This window comes from Carassius auratus, unplaced genomic scaffold (genome assembly GCF_003368295.1).
Source record: "Carassius auratus strain Wakin unplaced genomic scaffold, ASM336829v1 scaf_tig00030649, whole genome shotgun sequence".
NCBI lineage: Eukaryota > Metazoa > Chordata > Actinopteri > Cypriniformes > Cyprinidae > Carassius > Carassius auratus.
Genome location: NW_020525870.1, coordinates 4,250 through 26,552, shown reverse-complemented (window position 1 = coordinate 26,552; position 22,303 = coordinate 4,250). Strand labels below are relative to the sequence as shown.

The 22,303-nt window shown below is 38.7% G+C and overlaps 1 protein-coding gene, 2 long non-coding RNA genes and 1 pseudogene across 3 annotated transcripts; 2 read left to right on the top strand and 2 right to left on the bottom strand.

Annotated features, from left to right (window-relative positions):
* Positions 1 to 961: 961 nt before the first annotated feature.
* Positions 962 to 2,134, bottom strand: LOC113080281 (uncharacterized). The gene is made up of 3 exons (XR_003281830.1): positions 2,002 to 2,134; positions 1,798 to 1,880; positions 962 to 1,118 (listed from the first exon to the last, which is right to left on the bottom strand). It is a non-coding gene; the product is annotated as an uncharacterized LOC113080281 (long non-coding RNA).
* On the top strand, positions 1,444 to 5,638 carry LOC113080280 (protein-glutamine gamma-glutamyltransferase K-like). The gene is made up of 13 exons (XM_026252483.1): positions 1,444 to 1,894; positions 2,029 to 2,220; positions 2,351 to 2,602; positions 2,718 to 2,836; positions 3,038 to 3,145; positions 3,270 to 3,447; positions 3,535 to 3,673; positions 3,764 to 3,956; positions 4,047 to 4,200; positions 4,342 to 4,626; positions 4,789 to 4,949; positions 5,041 to 5,177; positions 5,391 to 5,638. Exons 1-13 carry the CDS (start codon positions 1,471 to 1,473, stop codon positions 5,536 to 5,538), a joined length of 2,490 nt encoding a protein of 829 aa, XP_026108268.1. The 5' UTR covers positions 1,444 to 1,470; the 3' UTR covers positions 5,539 to 5,638.
* Positions 4,330 to 14,847, bottom strand: LOC113080282 (uncharacterized). Its single transcript, XR_003281831.1, has 3 exons — positions 14,769 to 14,847; positions 4,519 to 4,583; positions 4,330 to 4,445 (listed from the first exon to the last, which is right to left on the bottom strand). It is a non-coding gene; the product is annotated as an uncharacterized LOC113080282 (long non-coding RNA).
* Positions 14,848 to 16,144: 1,297 nt separating this feature from the next.
* Positions 16,145 to 20,572, top strand: LOC113080279 (protein-glutamine gamma-glutamyltransferase K-like; annotated as a pseudogene).
* Positions 20,573 to 22,303: the final 1,731 nt, after the last annotated feature.

Genomic DNA, 22,303 nt, shown 5'->3' with positions numbered 1-22,303 from the left:
GCGCGTTGCATCTACGGTAGGCGATATGTACCAAAAAGCTTTAACAGGATGTATTCTAATAGCACTTCGTCGAGTTTTCCTTCAGGTGAACAGGTGTGTTATTTCAAACAAACTGCAACATGACCATAAACAAACGAATGTTACAGTATGAATTACTGACTGTGGAAAACATGAAATATTGTAATTAGTAGTTATGTCTTCTTTATTCGTTATATTTTCTGAATAATGTGCATTGTTAGATATAAAAAAAAATATTGTAATATAGATTGTAACACTGACTTACCTGTCGAGAAGAAAACTGGCCACTTCAGCGTCTCTTTTGAAATCTTTATCCAGCATTAGCTCTTTCCACCTAGAAAAAGCTTCCCCGACATTAACTATTGTTTTCTGTAATCTACGGTCACGTTTCCTTTTACGTTCTATTTTTGACTGTTTTGGCGACGATGTTTTCTTCTCCTGTGGCGCGGCATATGTATGGTCCATAATAAGAATGCAATCCAGACTTTTAAACTTGCCGGTGCAGTTTCAAGCGCCTCTCACTGCTCTGCACCTGCGTTTCTGGCTCTGACCGAAAACGCGTTGGCTTAGTACTTTTTGTCCCTCTCTGCTATTATAGTTTTGCAAGATGGCGGAACTACATGGAAGCCTCCATCGACCTACCCGTCCCATGTATATAAAGATAATAAATTCTTCATTTACGAGGATTAGTTTAAACATTGGCATAGGTATTTGTACACCATTGAGGGCATATTTATGAATAAAAATATTGATTTTAGATAATAAAATACCTAAAAAGTTACTTATTGTCCCTTTAATGAGTTCTATTCTCTGGTATAGATGTTAGTCTAAAATGAATGTTTAGAACAAAGAACTAAGATGTTAACTTGTCCCATTAATCCTCTAAAAGAAACAATTAAATGAATATGACTCAAAATCCTTTAATGGCTTTCTTAAGAGGACAACTATTCACACTTCAGCTATGAGCTGTGGATGGGGTGGAGATGGAGATGTAGTATAAATATCCCGTCTGCTGTAGAGACAAACTACAGAACGAGCCACAAGCTGGTTAAAGCAGGACTTACTGTTCACTTTCTGCAGCAGTTTCCAGTTCAGTTTCTCTTGAACAGACAAGGACAACATCCACGTAAGTAATCATCTCAGACATTGTTTGAAACTTTATTAAATTATTCATTTCTATTAGAAAGCTGACATCTAGAATTCATAGTTTTGTGGATCAAGAGTTGTTTAAAAACTCTTGTACTGGTATGAAATTTATATAGTAAATTTTTTTGTGAACAGCCTGATGTTTCATGTAAGGGTATGTCTTTTGCTGTCTAGTAATTGCAGCATAAAAAGAAACTGGAGATCTGATTTCTAAGAACAAAGAGACCCAATTTATGAATTATTAACTATCTACTGACCAATTATATATCACACTCATGACTCTCATTTCTTTCTTTTTTGCCCAGCATGCCTTTTGTATACAACCCATACAAAAACCTCTGCAGCGTTGGCCGTTTCCCAGCCATTAAACTGCAGGAGTACAACTGGAGGAAACCAGCATACTACACACCGGTTCACACCAACCCTCGCGTTAACCCATGCACTATCCCTTATCATCACCCATATGTTAACCCTTGCACTGACCCATGCACTACCCGTTATGCCTACCCATATGTTAACCCTTGTGTTAACCCATGCACTACTCCATATGCTACTCCTTGCGCTACTTCATATGATTATCCTTGCGCTACTTCATATGATTATCCTTGCGGTACTTCATACGCTAATCCTTACGGTTTTGTTGCTCAATGCCATGATTATGACACAAAGGAAGTCGTCGTCAAGAATTATGTGGATGACTGTACAAGCACGCAAGTCTGTGGAGCAGAGAGTAAGAGTCTTCACATTTTCTTTATCTTTGTCCTGCAGTGTATGATGGGAAATGTGTTATTCTTACTCATTATAAATTAATGAATTAATTGCTTGAAAACCAATTACCTGTGTTCTGCTTTTATGTTTTCTCAGATGCTGTCCTCCGGGTGAGTAAAGTCGACCTTCTCAAGTGCAGGACCGGACTGAATCGTCAGGAGCATCACACACATTGTTTCCTTGATGACCATCTCATCGTCCGCAGAGGACAGAGTTTCAACATGTGGGTTGATCTGTGCCGTCCTTTCAATCCCAGTTGTGACAAGCTTCACCTGGAGCTCAAATTAGGTTAGTTTCTAAATGATCCAAGACAACAGAGAATAAACTGTATCTACATATGTAGAGGAGGAACATGTGAGGAGCTGAACCAGCATTTCTACCATCACTGGAATCTCTTGTTGTTTTGTATGTTTAACAGGTCATATCCCATCCATCCGGGACGGCACTTATGTGATCGTTCCAATTGTGGAAGAATTCAAGAAAGACTGCTGGGGGGCAAAGATTGTGGAACGAGCCCAAAACCGAATCAAACTGTGTGTGCACTCTGTTCCGACTGCTTGTGTTGGACGATACCAGCTCAGTGTCGTGACACACTGTCCAGGAGGAAGATTCACTTTACCTTATGTTCCTGAAAATGACATTTACATGCTGTTCAACCCCTGGTGTAAAGGTACGTGTTTGATTATACTTTAATATTACAACTGAAACCTAAATATGAAAATGTAATAGAGTGAGGAAAGAAAATAAATGCTTTTCCGATTAAAGTCCATTGTTCTCTTCATCAGATGACTGTGTGTACCTGAGTGATGAGGCGGAGAGAGCTGAGTATGTGCTGAATGACATGGGCAGAATCTACTACGGAACTAAGCAGCAGATTGGCTGCAAAACATGGAACTTTGGTCAAGTAAGAGCCAAGATTTCATTAATATATTACAAAAGTTCAAAGATATCTTAATGTTCATGATATGTTAGAGACTAAGGCACCACTATGGTTTCTAGTTTTTTCCTGACCTTCCCGTACTTGAGATATAAAAGTGCACAATATAGCATGAAGGGGTTGCTCCACAATATCTAATTTTCTTCCTCTGTGATCTGTGATTCTTAGTTTGAGAAGGGAATCTTGTCTGCGTGTATGTATGTGTTGGAGAAGAGCTGTACACCTTGCTCAGGGTGGGGAAGCCCCATTAACATTTCCAGAGTGGTTTCTGACATGGTGAGTCTTCATTTCCTTCTTATCAACACCTGATTTCATTTGGAAAGCCTGACACAATAGTTAGATTTGTTCTTTTATTTAATTCAGTATTTCTATAATATTTTCAGTTGTATTTCCTTAACAGGTTATTGCCAACAAAGGCAGTGGTGTGCTGGTGGGTAACTGGTCACACTGCTATGGAGATGGAACTGCTCCTACATCCTGGTGCAGCAGCAGTGCCATCCTGAAACAGTTCTACAAATGTGGAGGAACGCCAGTCAAGTATGGACAGAGCTTGGCCTTTGCTGGAGTCACCAACACACGTAAGAGTTCCTGCAGACTGGACAAGGAGAAGTTTTGAGAAAGTGATTACAGATGTAATTATTTTGTTGTTCTTCTCTTTCTCGTAGTGTTGAGGTGTTTGGGTGTTCCTGCTCGTCCAGTTTCAAACTTTTGTTCTGCTCATGACACTGATGTTCATTTGTCAACTGATGTCTACTTGGATGAGAAATTTCAGCTGATCGATCACATGAACCGTGATCCAATCTGGTAAGTATCATTACCATTTATAATGTCACCAAGAGTTCCTCTGAATGTCCATGAAGTGTTTCTAGATCTTTCTTCTTCTCTTCCATGTAGGAACTACCATGTGTGGAATGAGGCCTGGATGACTCGGCCAGACCTGCCATCTGGTTTTGGAGGTTGGCAGGTGGTTGATTCCACTCCTCAACTGACCAGCCAGGGCTTCTTCCGCTGCGGTCCCACCTCTGTTGCTGCGATCCGCAGCGGGCAGGTCTTCCTGAAGCATGATGTGCCCTTCCTTTTCGCAGAAGTGCGTTATTTCCTTTAATTTACCATTGCATACAGTTTACATACAGTGATTATAATGACATATGACTTCTGATTCCTGTCGTGTCTCTAGGTGAACAATGATAAGGTTTACTGGCAGCGGAGATGTGACGGGACCTTTGGTGTTGTTCATATTGAGAAGGATGTAGTAGGTCACTGCATCAGTACCAAAGCTGTCGGCTCAGATCAACGTGTAGACATCACAAATTTCTACAAACACCCATATGGTAAAACCCACAAGCATTTCACTTAAAACATCTGCTTTAGCCCCTTAATACTTTGAACCATGGCTTCTAGAAATGATGAAGTTTGGTGTCTCTCCTGGGATTCAATCATATGTGCATTTTACTTTGTCTTTTATTGATCAGGTTCTTCTGAGAAGAGCACTGCTTTGGAAACAGCTCTTCGTCACGGCTTGAGAAGATGCACATACCCACTGCCCTGTCCTGAGGATGTTGTCTGTGAAGTCAGCCTGAAAGAGGATGGACTATGTGTGGGCAAGGATGCCTTGCTTTACATCAATCTTAAAAACAAATGCAGCTCACCTCGTAGCGTCACCCTCTACAGCCAGGCTGCAGCCACGTACTACACCGGAGTCAGGAAGACCTTCCTGAAGAGAGACCAGACATGCATCGAGCTCAAGCCCTCTGAATGTAAGAAATTATAAAGAGTTCAAAGATAAAGCTGAATGTGAGAAGTGATAAAGAGTTGCAATACATGATACCACCCAGTTGGCATTATGCAGCTTATGGGTAAAGAGACTTGTAATGAAAGCATGAGTATTCATTCAGTATTTGTCATTTTTGCTATAATAGGCAGAGCTCTGGAATGGACCCTGAGTTATGACGAGTATAAGGAACACCTGGTGGATCACACCTCACTGATGCTCAACCTCTTTGGACACGTGGCTCAGACGAAGCAGGTTCTGGCCACCCAGTACAACTTCAGACTGCGCACACCAGATCTTGTTGTCGCTGTGAGTTTAAAGTTAGAGTTTAACTGTTTAATCTTTTGATTGGTTGGAATTATTTAGTGTTAAATTGTGTCTTGTATGTGGTTCTTCTCAGCCTGTATGTGATGCTGTCTTGGGTCAAGAAGTGCCAGTCAAAATCACTTTCCAGAATCCACTGCCTCGTGTCCTGAAGAACTCTGTATTCCGCTTTGTGGGACTTGGACAGCAGCATGCAAGAGTTGTCAACTATGGGTAAAATTAATTTATAGCTCAATAAAATAATGAATAATTTTGCATCATTCAATTTAATTTTTAATTAATTATATAAATTATGATTGCTGAAAATAATGGCAAACTCTATATCTGTTGCTAAACATTTAGTCTAATTATTTAATAAAATAAAAAAACTATTTACAATATACATAGTATTATAAAAACATCTTTCTTTTTTTCTTTCTTTCACAGTGACATTGCAGGGAATGCCACAGTGTGCCTGACAGAGAAGTTTATTCCCACGTGTCACGGCCCACAGAAACTTCTGGTCTCACTGGACTCTCCTCAGCTCACTCAGGTTCATGGATTCTCCAACATTGCTGTCAAACAGCATTGTTAAACCAATCAAACAACCAAAACAGAAGAAACGTCATGGCTCCATTGAATAGAAAACGTTCACACTGAATTGATTTGCAGAGTTAGATAACAGCTGTTAGTTTCTCTTAACTTTCAGGTTGTAAACCTTAAACGTCTCACAATGCATTTAATCATGACGTAGGACAATTGCACTAATGCTTTATGCAAGACAATGTGTTTTCATCTTTTCAGATTTTTTAGTAGTCTTTCTGAAATTGCCATTTAGTTTGAAAGCTTATAAATGTAATTCTAAATAGTTATTAACCAGTTTTTCCTCATTTGAAAACTCGAGTAATGTTATCATGGTGTTGGTTACTCTGTCCTGTGTAGCTTCAGCTTCAAATAAAAAAAAATAAAATAAAAAATCCAGCATACTAAACTGTGTCAGTTCTTGATATTGAGATGGATCTATTAAAATGAGGCTTTATTCCTATATAAAAAATATAACGAAATGTTCTAATTTTTGTACTTTTGTATTTATTTTACTTGTTATTTGGGTTAGTTATTGGGACAGTGATAAAGAAAAATACACAATGCCTTAGTAAACAGGTCATTTTAAGACCAGAGATGCTTAAGATGAAAAACTTAAAAGCAGGCACTGTTACTGTTTACTATAGGCGAAATATAGTAAAAAATAAATAAAATTAAAACACATAAATACTGGATTTGTGGTGAGGGTTATATGGATGCATGAGCATAGAATACATGGTAAATTCGTCCAAGAATAGACCAGAATATCAGTATTTTAATAGATCTATGTAGAAAAAAGCACAAACACTTGTTTGCAGCTACAACATCAGTTACTGCAAAATTACAATCCCTGTTCCCTGCATCTTCCTTCTATGGTGCCCCTAAGGAGACATGGTCACTTCACTTAGTTTTGTTTTAGCCACAACATAATAACTCATGGGATCCTGATATGTCATGACCACGATATATTAATTTGAGGGAACGTCATATTAACTTGTGGGAACGTGATATTATGTCTTCTTATGTTGAGGGAACTACTACATATTTTTCTCATGGCAATGAATTAAATGTAAATAAACCTGCATTATCATAGCAAGTTAGAAAGTATTATATTATTTATTACAGAAATTATGACATTATTAAATTATTATATTAACCATAGTCCTTGGCTATCAGACTAAATGCGATAATCAGCATTCAAATTTATCATGAATAATTGTTACATAAAGTGCATAATATAAAATAGGACTACAAGAAAACCTTTTTATCCATCCTACAGTCTTGTCAGTTCATTAACCCTCTGGAGTCAATTAACGCATATACGCGTTATGAGTCATTTTTTCCTGATAATCCCGAAAAGAACTTAAATTACACTTTCAGTTTTGATCATACAGATAAGAGCAATACATCAATGGAATCTGTGAAGGGTCTACCTTTTTTTGTATACAGATATAATAACAGCAAAACTTTGTGCATTTGTGCATTTATAAAATAAAGATAACAAACAAGGTGTGCTGTCTGCAGCCTTTGTCTGCGCTGATCTTCATTTACAAACACGTCATTAAAATGAACTGTAACTCAGTAAGTAGTCTTTTCCCCATAATATTTTAATTATTGTTATTAGCCTATTATTATTGGTTATATTTTTTATTTGTTTTAATTAATTTTCCCCCTTCATTTCAGTCTCTTTACCTAACATTCTGAATACTTTTTTAAATAATAGCCTACTGTAAATGTTCGGCATGCCAATAAAGCTTTGCTTAGGCTGTCTAGAATTTTTGCTAGATTGCATTTTAAATTTAACATACATTTTCATTTTATTTCGGCTAATTAATGGACCATAATTATAAATGCTATAGTATTTCATTGAGAAATTAATCATTCACATAGTTTCATTTGTAAATGAAAACACAACAGGCTCATTTATCTTCACTTAGGGCATAAATACAATCATAAATTCAAAAAGTTATTGGCATAATTGTCAGGCATTTATTTACAAAATGTATTGTAGGCTAGCAAATACTAACATATTTATACAAAATGTTAACTAGGTAAAGTGATACATTAATTGAAAAGGGAAATATAAGCATATAAAACAATAAATATAAAATATAGCCCTAATAAGTTAATGTAATAATAATAATCATATACAAATATTAAATTAAATGTTTAATCTTAATAAAATAGTTTGATCTATTTTTGATAATCCCGGGTTTCTATGGTCATGCAGGTTTGTTTATCACGTGGCCATGACATTTTATCAGGATCCCATGAGTTATTACAGGTGTGTCTCAATAACTTAGAATTTCATGGAAAAGTTCATTTCAGTAATTCAACTCAAATGTATTAAATAAATTCAGTGCACACAGACTGAAGTATTTTAAAGGGGGGGTGAAATGCTCGTTTTCACTCAATATCCTGTTAACCTTGAGTACCTATAGAGTAGTACTGTATCCTTCATAACTCCAAAAAGTCTTTAGTTTTATTATATTCATAAGAGAAAGATAGTCTGTACCGATTTTTCCCGGAAAAACACGACCGGCTGGAGGCGTGACGTGTGGGCGGAGCATGTGGAAGCTGTGACATTACCGTGAGTAAAAAAACATCCAAAACAAACCATGGCTAACAGTCAGATTCAGCCATTTATTTATGATCCAGAATCAGATCCCGAGGCTGAAACTGAACGAGAGCAGCAGCAGCAACGACTCGCTCCGAGCGGGGCTCGAACCCGGGTCTCCAGCATGGGAGGCGGACGCACTAACAAGGAGGCAGAGATATTTGAAGCAGTTTTACTCACCGCCTGCGGTTCCAACACACCATCGTGACCCTTTTTCGTTGGGATTGCATCATCCTTAAGAAATAAATGATACGCAAATCCGTCATCAAACTGGGCCTTGTTTGTAAAACAAGCATCTTCGAAATGCAGGGAACAAACACTTGCACAACTCCGTTGATGCTCTGTAAAAATAAACTCCATCCACTGGTCCCTTAATGCTGTTTTTTCTTTGGTAATCTGTGCAGGGTTGTCTTGCCCTGGCAACCAAAAACACACTCCTTTTGTGACATTTCGCGACGCTCTCGCTCTGATCAGTGAATGTCTGTTGTGCTCTCAGTGCTCTGCTATACAGGAGCGCGCACTCTTCCGGCAGAAGTGCCCTCAGGACCCATATAAGGAAATTCCGCTCCATCTAACGTCACACAGAGCCATACTCGAAAAAAACTTTCCCAAACTTGTGACAAACCGGAAGGAGTATTTTTGGAACAGAAATACTCCTTCAAACGTACAACTTAATTTTTTAAACTTTGTCCATGTTTTTGAAACTTTGTCCATGTTTAGCATGGGAATCCAACTCTTTAACAGTGTAAAATACTCAGTATGCATGAAATTGATTTGTAGTGTTACCGTTGTGGTGAAGAGTAGAGCCTGTGGTTAGACTGAGGATGGACAGCAAAAGCCAAATTTTGAGTGTATTTCCCACATTATAGGAGTTGAAAAATAGATAAAATTATGAGTGAATTACTCCCTAATTATAAGTTCAGAAATATAATTATTTAAGATAACTCTGAGATAATTTAAGGCAACTGGAATTAAATTTTTTAAGTTTATGTAAACTTAAAACATTTAAAAACATCACTTAAATGTTTTTGTGTAATCTGTTACAAAATATTTTTTGAGTTCTGTGAACTTATCAGGGTTTACAGTGCACTAAATCTCTTGGTTAGGAACTGTATGCCCAAATGTACAGTAATGTTCACATTCAAAAGCATTCCAGTAAAAAGCTATTTTTTTAAAATTATGAGTGAATTACTCCCTAATTATAAGTTCAGAAATATAATTATTTAAGATAACTCTGAGATAATTTAAGGCAACTGGAATTAAATTTTTTAAGTTTATGTAAACTTAAAACATTTAAAAACATCACTTAAATGTTTTTGTGTAATCTGTTACAAAATATTTTTTGAGTTCTGTGAACTTATCAGGGTTTACAGTGCACTAAATCTCTTGGTTAGGAACTGTATGCCCAAATGTACAGTAATGTTCACATTCAAAAGCATTCCAGTAAAAAGCTATTTTTTTCCTTTACTGTTTACTGTAGGAGGTACTGTAGAAACACGGTATGATAGAACAGAAAAGGTTTGACAGTATTGCTTACAGTGAACAAAATATCCATGAAACACATAAGAGCATTCTGAACAAAAAACAACAACAGCAAAAAGCCCAGATAAAAAAGGGGGGGGGGGGATAAAAACAATCCCTCACTGCTCTTCTCACTGCTCCTGCTCCTCTCACTGCATCTCTCACTGCTCCTCTCACTGCTCCTCTCACGGCATCTCTCACTGCTCCTGCTCCTCTCACTGCTCCTCTCACTGCTCCTGCTCCTCTCACTGCACCTCTCACTGCATCTCTCACTGCTCCTGCTCCTCTCACTGCTCCTCTCACTGCTCCTCTCACTGCTCCTGCTCCTCTCACTGCATCTCTCACTGCTCCTGCTCCTCTCACTGCTCCTGCTCCTCTCACTGCATCTCTCACTGCTCCTGCTCCTCTCACTGCTCCTCTCACTGTTCCTGCTCCTCTCACTGCATCTCTCACTGCTCCTGCTCCTCTCACTGCTCCTGCTCCTCTCACTGCATCTCTCACTGCTCCTGCTCCTCTCACTGCTCCTGATCCTCTCACTGCTCCTGCTCCTCTCACTGCATCTCTCACTGCTCCTGCTCCTCTCACTGCATCTCTCACTGCTCCTGCTCCTCTCACTGCATCTCTCACTGCTCCTGCTCCTTTCACTGCTCCTGCTCCTCTCACTGCACCTCTCACTGCATCTCTCACTGCTCCTGCTCCTCTCACTGCTCCTGATCCTCTCACTGCTCCTGCTCCTCTCACTGCATCTCTCACTGCTCCTGCTCCTCTCACTGCTCCTGCTCCTCTCACTGCATCTCTCACTGCTCCTCTCACTGCTCCTGCATCTCTCACTGCTCCTGCTCCTCTCACTGCATCTCTCACTGCTCCTGCTCCTCTCACTGCTCCTGATCCTCTCACTGCTCCTGCTCCTCTCACTGCATCTCTCACTGCTCCTGCTCCTCTCACTGCATCTCTCACTGCTCCTGCTCCTCTCACTGCATCTCTCACTGCTCCTGCTCCTTTCACTGCTCCTGCTCCTCTCACTGCACCTCTCACTGCATCTCTCACTGCTCCTGCTCCTCTCACTGCTCCTGATCCTCTCACTGCTCCTGCTCCTCTCACTGCATCTCTCACTGCTCCTGCTCCTCTCACTGCTCCTGCTCCTCTCACTGCATCTCTCACTGCTCCTCTCACTGCTCCTGCATCTCTCACTGCTCCTGCTCCGCTCACTGCTCCTGATCCTCTCACTGCTCCTGCTCCTCTCACTGCATCTCTCACTGCTCCTGCTCCTCTCACTGCTCCTGCTCCTCTCACTGCTCCTGCTCCTCTCACTGCTCCTGATCCTCTCACTGCTCCTGCTCCTCTCACTGCATCTCTCACTGCTCCTGCTCCTCTCACTGCTCCTGCTCCTCTCACTGCATCTCTCACTGCTCCTGCTCCTTTCACTGCTCCTGCTCCTCTCACTGCATCTCTCACTGCTCCTCTCACTGCTCCTGCATCTCTCACTGCTCCTGCTCCGCTCACTGCTCCTGATCCTCTCACTGCTCCTGCTCCTCTCACTGCATCTCTCACTGCTCCTGCTCCTCTCACTGCTCCTGCTCCTCTCACTGCATCTCTCACTGCTCCTGCTCCTTTCACTGCTCCTGCTCCTCTCACTGCTCCTGCATCTCTCACTGCTCCTGCTTCTCTCACTGCTCCTGCTCCTCTCACTGGGCCCTTTGCTCTTACTCTTCCTCGTCCATACATTACAGTGTTTGTCTTTTTATGTTTCTGTTTCCAAAAATATCACTCTTCAAAGTCCTCCTTTTATTGTATAAGTGTCAATGTAATAGAAAAAAATAACCCCTGCCATTGAGTCTAAGCCAGATTGGAATCAGCTGTGGTTGGCCAAATTTACACAACATAATCAGCTAAGATATATTGTTTTTGAACTGATATCATCGCCGAAGCAGAGGTTTTTATACTGTATCTAAGGTTTGGAACATAGTTTTTGCTATTGTGGGATGTTGTGTGTTAACATTTGTAAATACTACAAAAACGATCCATAATTTTGTTGGGAGGTATAGCTTGTCTGTTCAGAAAATGTAAGCATTGTGGAAATGTGTTTAATGACTCCATATTGTGTGAAAACGACATGAAATGTGTGAATGGTATGGTCACAATAGGGAGATGCTGTGCTTATTGTGTTTAGAGTTTTGAAAATGTGACAACTGGACAAATGCTTGTTAGCGACTGGAAAAAACTGTAATTGTGATGATTTTGGTTCACATTTAACAAAAACCCACCAATTCACTGTCTCTATCTCAACAAATTAGAATATGGTGACATGCCAAATCAACTAATCAACTAAATAGACCTGCAAAGGTTTCCTGAGCCTTCAAAATGATCTCTCAGTTTGGTTCACTAGGCTACACAGTCATGTGGAAGACTGCTGATCTGACAGTTGTCCATAAGACAATTATTGACACCCTTCACAAGGAGGGTAAGCCACAAACATTCATTGAGAAAGAAGCTGGCTTTTCACCGAGTGCTGTATCCAAGCATGTTAACAGAAAGTTGAGTGGAAGGAAAACGTGTGGAAGGAAAAGATGCACAACCAACAGAGAGAACTGCAGCCTTATGAGGACTGTCAAGCAAACATCGATTCAAGACTCTGAGTCAACTTCACAAAGAAAGGACTGAGGCTGGGGTCAAGGCATCAAGAGAGGCCACACACAGATGTGTCATGGATTTTGCTGAACCACAGACAAAGCCAGAGGTGTCTTACCTATGCTAAGTAGAAGAAAGAACTGGACTGTTGCCCAGTGGTCCAAAGTCCTTTCTTCAGATGAGAGCAAGTTTTGTTTTTCATTTGGAAACCAAGGTCCTATAGTCTGGAGGAAGGTTGGAGAAGCTCATAGCCCAAGTTGCTTGAAGTTCAGTGTTATGTTTCCACAGTCTGTGATGTTTTTGGGTGCAATGTCATCTGCTCATGTTTGGTCCATTGTGTTTTTTTTTTAAACTAAAGTCACTGCACCCATTTACCAAAAAATGTTGGAGCAATTCATGTTTGCTTCTGCTGAAAGCAAGACACTGTTTTGTCACTGGCATTGTTTTGTGTAATATGCAAAACATTCACACATTTTGTATAGTGTAATGTAAAATCAAATTTTTAAAGGAAGTGAAATAAAATGAACTTGAATGAAAATGAAAATGAATATATTAATAATATAAAGAACACTTTTATGTCTGTCTGTAAATGCATGCAGCTTTTTAAAGAGAGAACTCTTAAAGAGATTATGTTATTGAAAGAATTAAACTGTCTGCCAATGAATAATCATGAAAACAAGTGTACTAAATAATAATAATAATAATAATTCAACCGATAACCAACTGCACTAAAAAAGTCTGAAATTGAAAGATAGAAACTTGATGACAACAGATCATGACATGAAAAGTCTAGTAGTTTCTGTGATGTAGCTAAGTAAAATAGAGAGGAGAAAATGCCCCAACCTTTCCAAATACATGTTTTTCTTTTCCAAGACAAATCCAGTGACCATCAACAGTTCATGTGTGGTTCCTACTGTCTTGGATATTTCTGTATTGATGGACTTGGTCTGCAGCATGTCAGATTAATTATGGGTAAGACTGACTAGAGCATTATAATAGTGGTCTGTAAAGGTCATTGTGATTTTGCCAGGTAATACATATTCCTGGATCAACACCTTTTGATGATCCTGGATCAACATTATTGTACAGAAATAAAGACTTAACCCAATCCGTACCCCTAAACTTAACCCTACCCATAATGTTTTCCTAAAATCAGTGTGCATCTCAATTCTGATTGGTTGATTGGAATGTTGTTCCAGGAACATGTTGTACTTGGTGAAATCACACTCGCTGGTCTGTAATACATAATACAAATTTTGGATATTATAAATTTACAGTAAGGGCCGTTTAATAGTCAACGCATCTGTACACATACGCGTCCCCGAGGTTACTCATCGTTACGCTTCGGCCGCCATTAGGCGTCGGTGCATAGCCAAATGTGTGGTCCTAGTTTTTGATACGCGACACGCCGATTCACGAAATACTATGCGTTGTCGGTGGGGGTGACATTGCAAGTATTGTACATTAATTCAAGTATATTGTGTTTACAGAAGAAGAAGGTTTGAATACAATGGAGGGCGAAGAGGAAAAATTATGCGAACTTATACGTATTCATCCACATGTATACGATAGTTCATCAGCAACAGAATACACTCCTCTTCAGTTGCCATTGTGATCTGAATATCACGCGACCCGACTCTACTAATATCACCCGACTCTACTACCCCCTGTTGCGTGAGCAGTGTATTGCATACACGCATCAACCGTGACGCTTGCGTTCACTGTTTAGACTATGAAAGGGAGCACGTCGCTCGCGTTGCTTGCTCGCGTTTCTCGCGTTGACTATGAAACGGCCCTAAACAGCGGTATCAGAGCATCCCTGTTTTTCAAAAGTCCAGTGCTGATACCTCATTGAGCACTTCTTGAGAGTTTTGCATCTACAAAATTTTGGTTTCCATCCAACATCAACTGTGTCACACCATCACAAATTGCACTGATTTCACTGACTAAACTAAATTATTATGGTGTGATAAACACAACATCATTTTAAGTAAATCCATTCTGATGGATTGATTTCGATTTGGATTAAAGGATAGATGGAATGAAATATGGATGGATGAATGAAAGGACAGAATGATGGATGATGGATGGACAGTCAGACTAAATGAATACTGAATAAATGACTATTGTCCTTTTCATTGTTTTCTGTCAAGTTTAAACAGAATTACTAGACACACTGTAGTTATGTTATAACAATTTGCTAAAGCCTTTGTAGAGTTATTATTCTTTTAATTATGTGCTGAACAATTGATTTATGGATGTATTTGGGTCATTTTAATTTAATTGGTCATATTAAAGGCTTTTTTTTACTTATTTTCTCATACGCCTTCTGGGTGGAGGATGAGGTTCAGGTTTGGGATAGTGAACAATTATATTGTCTCAGAAAAAAAAATCATGACCTATTTGAAAATGCCTTTTATAACATAGTTGATGAATCCAAAGGTGCTGATTTGAAGTTATGAAATCAGATTCCTTACTTCCACTTGCTCTTGTCAGATAGACACATCTTCCAACATCACTGCATGGGGACGCTGTTTTATTCACAGGGCCTGAAGCAGCATTTTATATTCTGTCAGGGAAAAGGAGAAATTTAATTAAAGATGAACATGAAAATTAAACAGGTCATTTTTTTAAATAAAATCTCTAGCATGAGAATTTTCATACTCATTTTCTCTGCTTTCCAATTTTACGAGTCATTGTATTTAATAACTGACTAACAGTCATATATCAAAGAGTCATCCTTGTTCTGACAATCATGAGAATAAATGTAGAATTAACAGTAATGGACTCCTATCAATACTGCAATTTATTTAAATTTAATAATGCACTATTACTGTATGTATCAGAGCAAATGTGGCTTTAAAATCTCTTCTGTTGAAGAGAGCTTAATTTCTTCAAATGTATGTACAAATATATTTTTTTCTCCTTTGCAACAAATGCACAAATCATTGTGCTGCTTTCTTAATATAAAAAGATTAACAAACAGGGTCTTTATGAAATATATAGACACGTTGCTTATAGAATGTTTCTGATATCTAGGTGTCTGAGAGAATGTTAATGTATACTGCAATAAGTACAATTCAACATACACATTAATATAAGTTTAAAATTAAGTTTATATATAATATATGCGTTTTATTTCTGTTGTCAATATCTTGGTGTATCCAGCATAGGCAGTGTCACACTGATTTTAATGAATTCTATTCTCTGGTATAGATGTTAGTCTAAAATGAATGTTTAGAACAAAGAACTAAGATGTTAACTTGTCCCATTAATCCTCTAAAAGAAACAATTAAATGAATATGACTCAAAATCCTTTAATGGCTTTCTTAAGAGGACAACTATTCACACTTCAGCTATGAGCTGTGGATGGGGTGGAGATGGAGATGTAGTATAAATATCCCGTCTGCTGTAGAGACAAACTACAGAACGAGCCACAAGCTGGTTAAAGCAGGACTTACTGTTCACTTTCTGCAGCAGTTTCCAGGTCAGTTTCTCCTGAACAGACAAGGACAACATCCATGTAAGTAATCATCTCAGACATTGTTTGAAACTTTATCAAATTATTAATTTCTATTAGAAAGCTGACATCTAGATTTCATAGGCTGTTTTGTGGATAGAGAGTTGGTTAAAAACTATTATACTGGTATGAACTTTATATAGTTACATTTTTTGAGAACAGCTCAATGTTTCATGTAAGGATATGTCTTTTGCTGTCTAGTAATTGCAGCTTAAAAAGAAACTGGAGATCTAATTTCTAAGAACAAAGAGACCAAATTTATGAATTATTAACCATCTACTGACCAATTACAGATCACACTCATGACTCTCATTTCCTTCTTTTTTGCCCAGCATGCCTTTTGTATACAACCCATACAAAAACCTCTGCAGCGTTGGCCGTTTCCCAGCCATTAAACTGCAGGAGTACAACTGGAGGAAACCAGCATACTACACACCGGTTCACACCAACCCTCGCGTTAACCCATGCACTATCCCTTATCATTACCCATATGTTAACCCTTGCACTGACCCATGCACTACCCCTTATGCCTACCCATATGTTAACCCTTGTGTTAACCCATGCACTACTCCATATGCTACTCCTTGCGCTACTTCATATGATTATCCTTGCGGTACTTCATATGATTATCCTTGCGGTACTTCATATGATTATCCTTGCAGTACTTCATATGATTATCCTTGGGGTACTTCATACGCTAATCCTTACGGTTTTGTTGCTCAATGCCATGATTATGACACAAAGGAAGTCGTCGTCAAGAATTATGTGGATGACTGTACAAGCACGCAAGTCTGTGGAGCAGAGAGTAAGAGTCTTCACATTTCCTTTATCTTTGTCCTGCAGTGTATGATGGGAAATGTGTTATTCTTAATCATAATAACTAAATTAATTGTCTTTTTGATAATGAATTACCTGTTCCCTGCTTTTATGTTTTCTCAGATGCTGTCCTCCGGGTGAGTAAAGTCGACCTTCTCAAGTGCAGGACCGGACTGAATCGTCAGGAGCATCACACACATTGTTTCCTTGATGACCATCTCATCGTCCGCAGAGGACAGAGTTTTCAACATGTGGGTTGATCTGTGCCGTCCTTTCAATCCCAGTTGTGACAAGCTTCACCTGGAGCTCAAACTAGGTTAGTTTCTAAATGATCCAAGACAACAGAGAATATACTGTATCTACATATGTAGAGGAGGAACATGTGAGGAGCTGAACCAGCATTTCTACCATCACTGGAATCTCTTGTTGTTTTGTATGTTTAACAGGTCATATCCCATCCATCCGGGACGGCACTTATGTGATCGTTCCAATTGTGGAAGAATTCAAGAAAGACTGCTGGGGGGCAAAGATTGTGGAACGAGCCCAAAACCGAATCAAACTGTGTGTGCACTCTGTTCCGACTGCTTGTGTTGGACGATACCAGCTCAGTGTCGTGACACACTGTCCAGGAGGAAGATTCACTTTACCTTATGTTCCTGAAAATGACATTTACATGCTGTTCAACCCCTGGTGTAAAGGTACGTGTTTGATTATACTTTAATATTACAACTGAAACCTAAATATGAAAATGTAATAGAATGAGAAAAGAAAACAAATGCTTTTCCATTTAAAGTCCATTGTTCTCTTCATCAGATGACTGTGTGTACCTGAGTGATGAGGCGGAGAGAGCTGAGTATGTGCTGAATGACATGGGCAGAATCTACTACGGAACTAAGCAGCAGATTGGCTGCAAAACATGGAACTTTGGTCAAGTAAGAGCCAACATTTCATTAATATATTATGAAAGTTCAAAGTTATCTAAATGTTCATGATATGTTAAAGACTAAGGCACCACTATGGTTTCTAGTTTTTTCCTGACCTTCCCATACTTGAGATATAAAAGTGCACAATATAGCATGAAGGGGTTGCTTCACAATATCTAATTTTCTTCCTCTGTGATCTGTGATTCTTAGTTTGAGAAGGGAATCTTGTCTGCGTGTATGTATGTGTTGGAGAAGAGCTGTACACCTTGCTCAGGGTGGGGAAGCCCCATTAACATTTCCAGAGTGGTTTCTGACATGGTGAGTCTTCATTTCCTTCTTATCAACACCTGATTTCATTTGGAAAGCCTGACACAATAGTCAGATTTGTTCTTTTATTTAATTCAGTATTTCTATAATATTTTCAGTTGTATTTCCTTAACAGGTTATTGCCAGCAAAGGCAGTGGTGTGCTGGTGGGTAACTGGTCACACTGCTATGGAGATGGAACTGCTCCTACATCCTGGTGCAGCAGCAGTGCCATCCTGAAACAGTTCTACAAATGTGGAGGAACGCCAGTCAAGTATGGACAGAGCTTGGCCTTTGCTGGAGTCACCAACACACGTAAGAGTTCCTGCAGACTGGACAAGGAGAAGTTTTGAGAAAGTGATTACAGATGTAATTATTTTGTTGTTCTTCTCTTTCTCGTAGTGTTGAGGTGTTTGGGTGTTCCTGCTCGTCCAGTTTCAAACTTCTGTTCTGCTCATGACACTGATGTTCATTTGTCAACTGATGTCTACTTGGATGAGAAATTTCAGCTGATCGATCACATGAACCGTGATCCAATCTGGTAAGTATCATTACCATTTATAATGTCACCAAGAGTTCCTCTGAATGTCCATGAAGTGTTTCTAGATCTTTCTTCTTCTCTTCCATGTAGGAACTACCATGTGTGGAATGAGGCCTGGATGACTCGGCCAGACCTGCCATCTGGTTTTGGAGGTTGGCAGGTGGTTGATTCCACTCCTCAACTGACCAGCCAGGGCTTCTTCCGCTGCGGTCCCACCTCTGTTGCTGCGATCCGCAGCGGGCAGGTCTTCCTGAAGCATGATGTGCCCTTCCTTTTCGCAGAAGTGCGTTATTTCCTTTAATTTACCATTGCATACAATTTACAGACAGCGATTATAACTTCTGATTCCTGTCGTGTCTCTAGGTGAACAATGATAAGGTTTACTGGCAGCGGAGATGTGACGGGACCTTTGGTGTTGTTCATATTGAGAAGGATGTAGTAGGTCACTGCATCAGTACCAAGGCTGTCGGCTCAGATCAACGTGTAGACATCACAAAGTTCTACAAACACCCATATGGTAAAACCCACAAGCATTTCACTTAAAACATCTGCTTCAGCCCTCAATACTTTGAACCATGGCTTCTAGAAATGATGAAGTTTGGTATCTCTCCTGGGATTCAATCATATGTGCATTTTACTTTGTCTTTTATTGATCAGGTTCTTCTGAGAAGAGCACTGCTTTGGAAACAGCTCTTCGTCATGGCTTGAGAAGATGCACATACCCACTGCCCTGTCCTGAGGATGTTGTCTGTGAAGTCAGCCTGAAAGAGGATGGACTATGTGTGGGCAAGGATGCCTTGCTTTACATCAATCTTAAAAACAAATGCAGCTCACCTCGTAGCGTCACCCTCTACAGCCAGGCTGCAGCCACGTACTACACCGGAGTCAGGAAGACCTTCCTGAAGAGAGACCAGACATGCATCGAGCTCAAGCCCTCTGAATGTAAGAAATCATAAAGAGTTCAAAGATAAAGCTGAATGTGAGAAGTGATAGAGTTGCAATACATGATACCACCCAGTTGGCATTATGCAGCTTATGGGTAAAGAGACTTGTAATGAAAGCATGAGTATTCATTCAGTGTTTGTCATTTTTGCTATAATAGGCAGAGCTCTGGAATGGACCCTGAGTTATGACGAGTATAAGGAACACCTGGTGGATCACACCTCACTGATGCTCAACCTCTTTGGACACGTGGCTCAGACGAAGCAGGTTCTGGCCACCCAGTACAACTTCAGACTGCGCACACCAGATCTTGTTGTCGCTGTGAGTTTAAAGTTAGAGTCTAACTGTTGAATCTTTTGATTGGTTGGAATTATTTAGTGTTAAATTGTGTCTTGTATGTGCTTCTTCTCAGCCTGTAAGTGATGCTGTCTTGGGTCAAGAAGTGCCAGTCAAAATCACTTTCCAGAATCCACTGCCTCGTGTCCTGAAGAACTCTGTATTCCGCTTTGTGGGACTTGGACAGCAGCATGCAAGAGTTGTCAACTATGGGTAAAATTGATTTAATTATTTAAACCGTAAATTAATTTTGCATTATATTCAAACTGTTGCTAAACAGTGATTATTTAATCAAAAAAAAAAAAGAAAAAAAAAAGACTAAAATATAATTACACAGTATTATAAAATCATCTTTCTTTCTTTCACAGTGACATTGCAGGGAATGCCACAGTGTGCCTGACAGAGAAGTTTATTCCCACGTGTCACGGCCCACAGAAACTTCTGGTCTCACTGGACTCTCCTCAGCTCACTCAGGTTCATGGATTCTCCAACATTGCTGTCAAACAGCATTGTTAAACCAATCAAACAACCAAAACAGAAGAAACGTCATGGCTCCACTGAATAGAAAACGTTCACACTGAATTGATTTGCAGAGTTAAATAACAGCTGTTAGTTTCTCTTAACTTTCAGGTTGTAAACCTTAAACTTCTCACAATGCATTTAATCATGATGTAGGACAATTGCACTAATGCTTTATGCAAGACAATGTTGTCTTTTCATCTTTTCTGATTTGTTTAGTAGTCTTTCTGAAATTGCCTTTTATGAGTTTGAAAGCTTATAATTGTGATTCTGAATATTAATTTACCAGTTTTTCCTCATTTGAAAGCTCAAGTAATTGTATCATGGTGTTGGTTACTCTGTCCTGTGTAGCTTCAGCTTCAAATAAAAAAAATAAAATAAAAAATCCAGCATACTAAACTGTCAGTTTGTGATATAGAGGGTTCTATTAAAATGAGGCTTTATTCCTCTTGTCATTTAAAATTAGTAATACATTCTTGTCTCATATACTTTCCATAACAGATAATTTTATATACTCATTTATCCAAACTTTTGCAGACTGCTTGTTTCTAAAACCTCAGAATATTAATATAGACCAGTGATCCCCAACCTGTCGATCGCAATCTCTATCAGTGTCCAGTTGCTGCTTTCATTAACAAAAAAATAAGTTAAACAAATATAATGAAATTTTCCAATTTTTGTACTGCATTTTTTGTACTTATTTTACTTGTTATTTGGGCTAGTTACTGGGACAGTGATAAAGAAAAATACACAATGCCTTAGTAAACAGGTCATTTTAAGACCAGAGATGCTTAAGATGAAAAACTTAAAAGCAGGCACTGTTACTGTTTACTATAGGCGAAATATAGTAAAAAAAAAAAAATTATAAAAAAATAAAATTAAAAAACTTCAATACTGGATTTGGGGTGAGGGGTTATATGGATGCATGAGCGCAGAATACATGGGGGACATGTCCTCCCAAATTTTGATAAAACGTAAATTCGTCCCAGAATAGACCAGAATATCAGTATTTTAATAGATATATGTAGAAAAAAGCACAAACACTTGTTTGCAGCTACAACATCAGTTACTGCAAAATTACAATCCCTGTTCCCTGCATCTCCCTTCTATGGTGCCCCTAAGGAGACATGGTCACTTCACTTAGTTTTGTTTTAGCCACAACATAATAACTCATGGGATCCTGATATGTCATGACCACGATATATTAATTTGAGGGAACGTCATATTAACTTGTGGGAACGTGATATTATGTCTTCTTATGTTGAGGGAACTAATACATATTTTTCTCATGGCCAGGAATTAAATGTAAATAAACCTGCATTATCATAGCAAGTTAGGAAGTTAGAAAGTATTATATTATTTATTATAGAAATTATGACATTATTAAATTATTATATTAACCATAGTCCTTGGCTATCAGACTAAATGCGATAAGCAGCATTCAAATTTATCATGAATAAATGTTACATAAAGTGCATAATATAAAATAGGACTACAAGAAAACCTTTTTATCCATCCTACAGTCTTGTCAGTTCATTAACCCTCTGGAGTCAATTAACGCGTATACCCCTTCATTTCAATCTCTTTACCCAACATTCTGAATACTTTTTTAAATAATAGCCTACTGTAAATGTTCGGCATGCCAATAAAGCTTTGATTATGCTGACTAGAATTTTTGCTAGATTGCATTTTAAAATTTAACATACATTTCATTTTATTTCGGCTAATTAATGGACCATAATTATAAATGCTATAGTATTTCATTGAGAAATTATATACAACAATAAATATAAAAATATAGCCCTAATAAGTTAATGTAATAATAATAATCATATACAAATATTAAATTAAATAGTTTGATCTATTTTTGATAATCCCGGGTTTCTATGGTCATGCAGGTTTGTTTATGCATTAAACTAATGGCCACTAGAAAAATATATAATTCCCTCAACATAAGAAGTTGCAGCCACAACATAAGGTTGTCCTTCCTTAACAAAATGATCTTGAGGCCACAACATAATATCACATTCCCAAGAGTTAGTATGACATTCCCTCAAATTAATATCAAATGGCCATGAAATATTATCAGGATCCCATGAGTTATTACAGG

Bases quoted from the DNA above. Each gene is read 5' to 3' on its own strand.
- LOC113080280 (XM_026252483.1), top strand. From the start codon at position 1,471: ATGCCTTTTGTATACAACCCATACAAAAACCTCTGCAGCGTTGGCCGT. The intron at 2,603-2,717 runs GTACGTGTTTGA...TCTCTTCATCAG, and splicing joins GTTCAACCCCTGGTGTAAAG to ATGACTGTGTGTACCTGAGT. The intron at 4,950-5,040 runs GTGAGTTTAAAG...GGTTCTTCTCAG, and splicing joins CACCAGATCTTGTTGTCGCT to CCTGTATGTGATGCTGTCTT.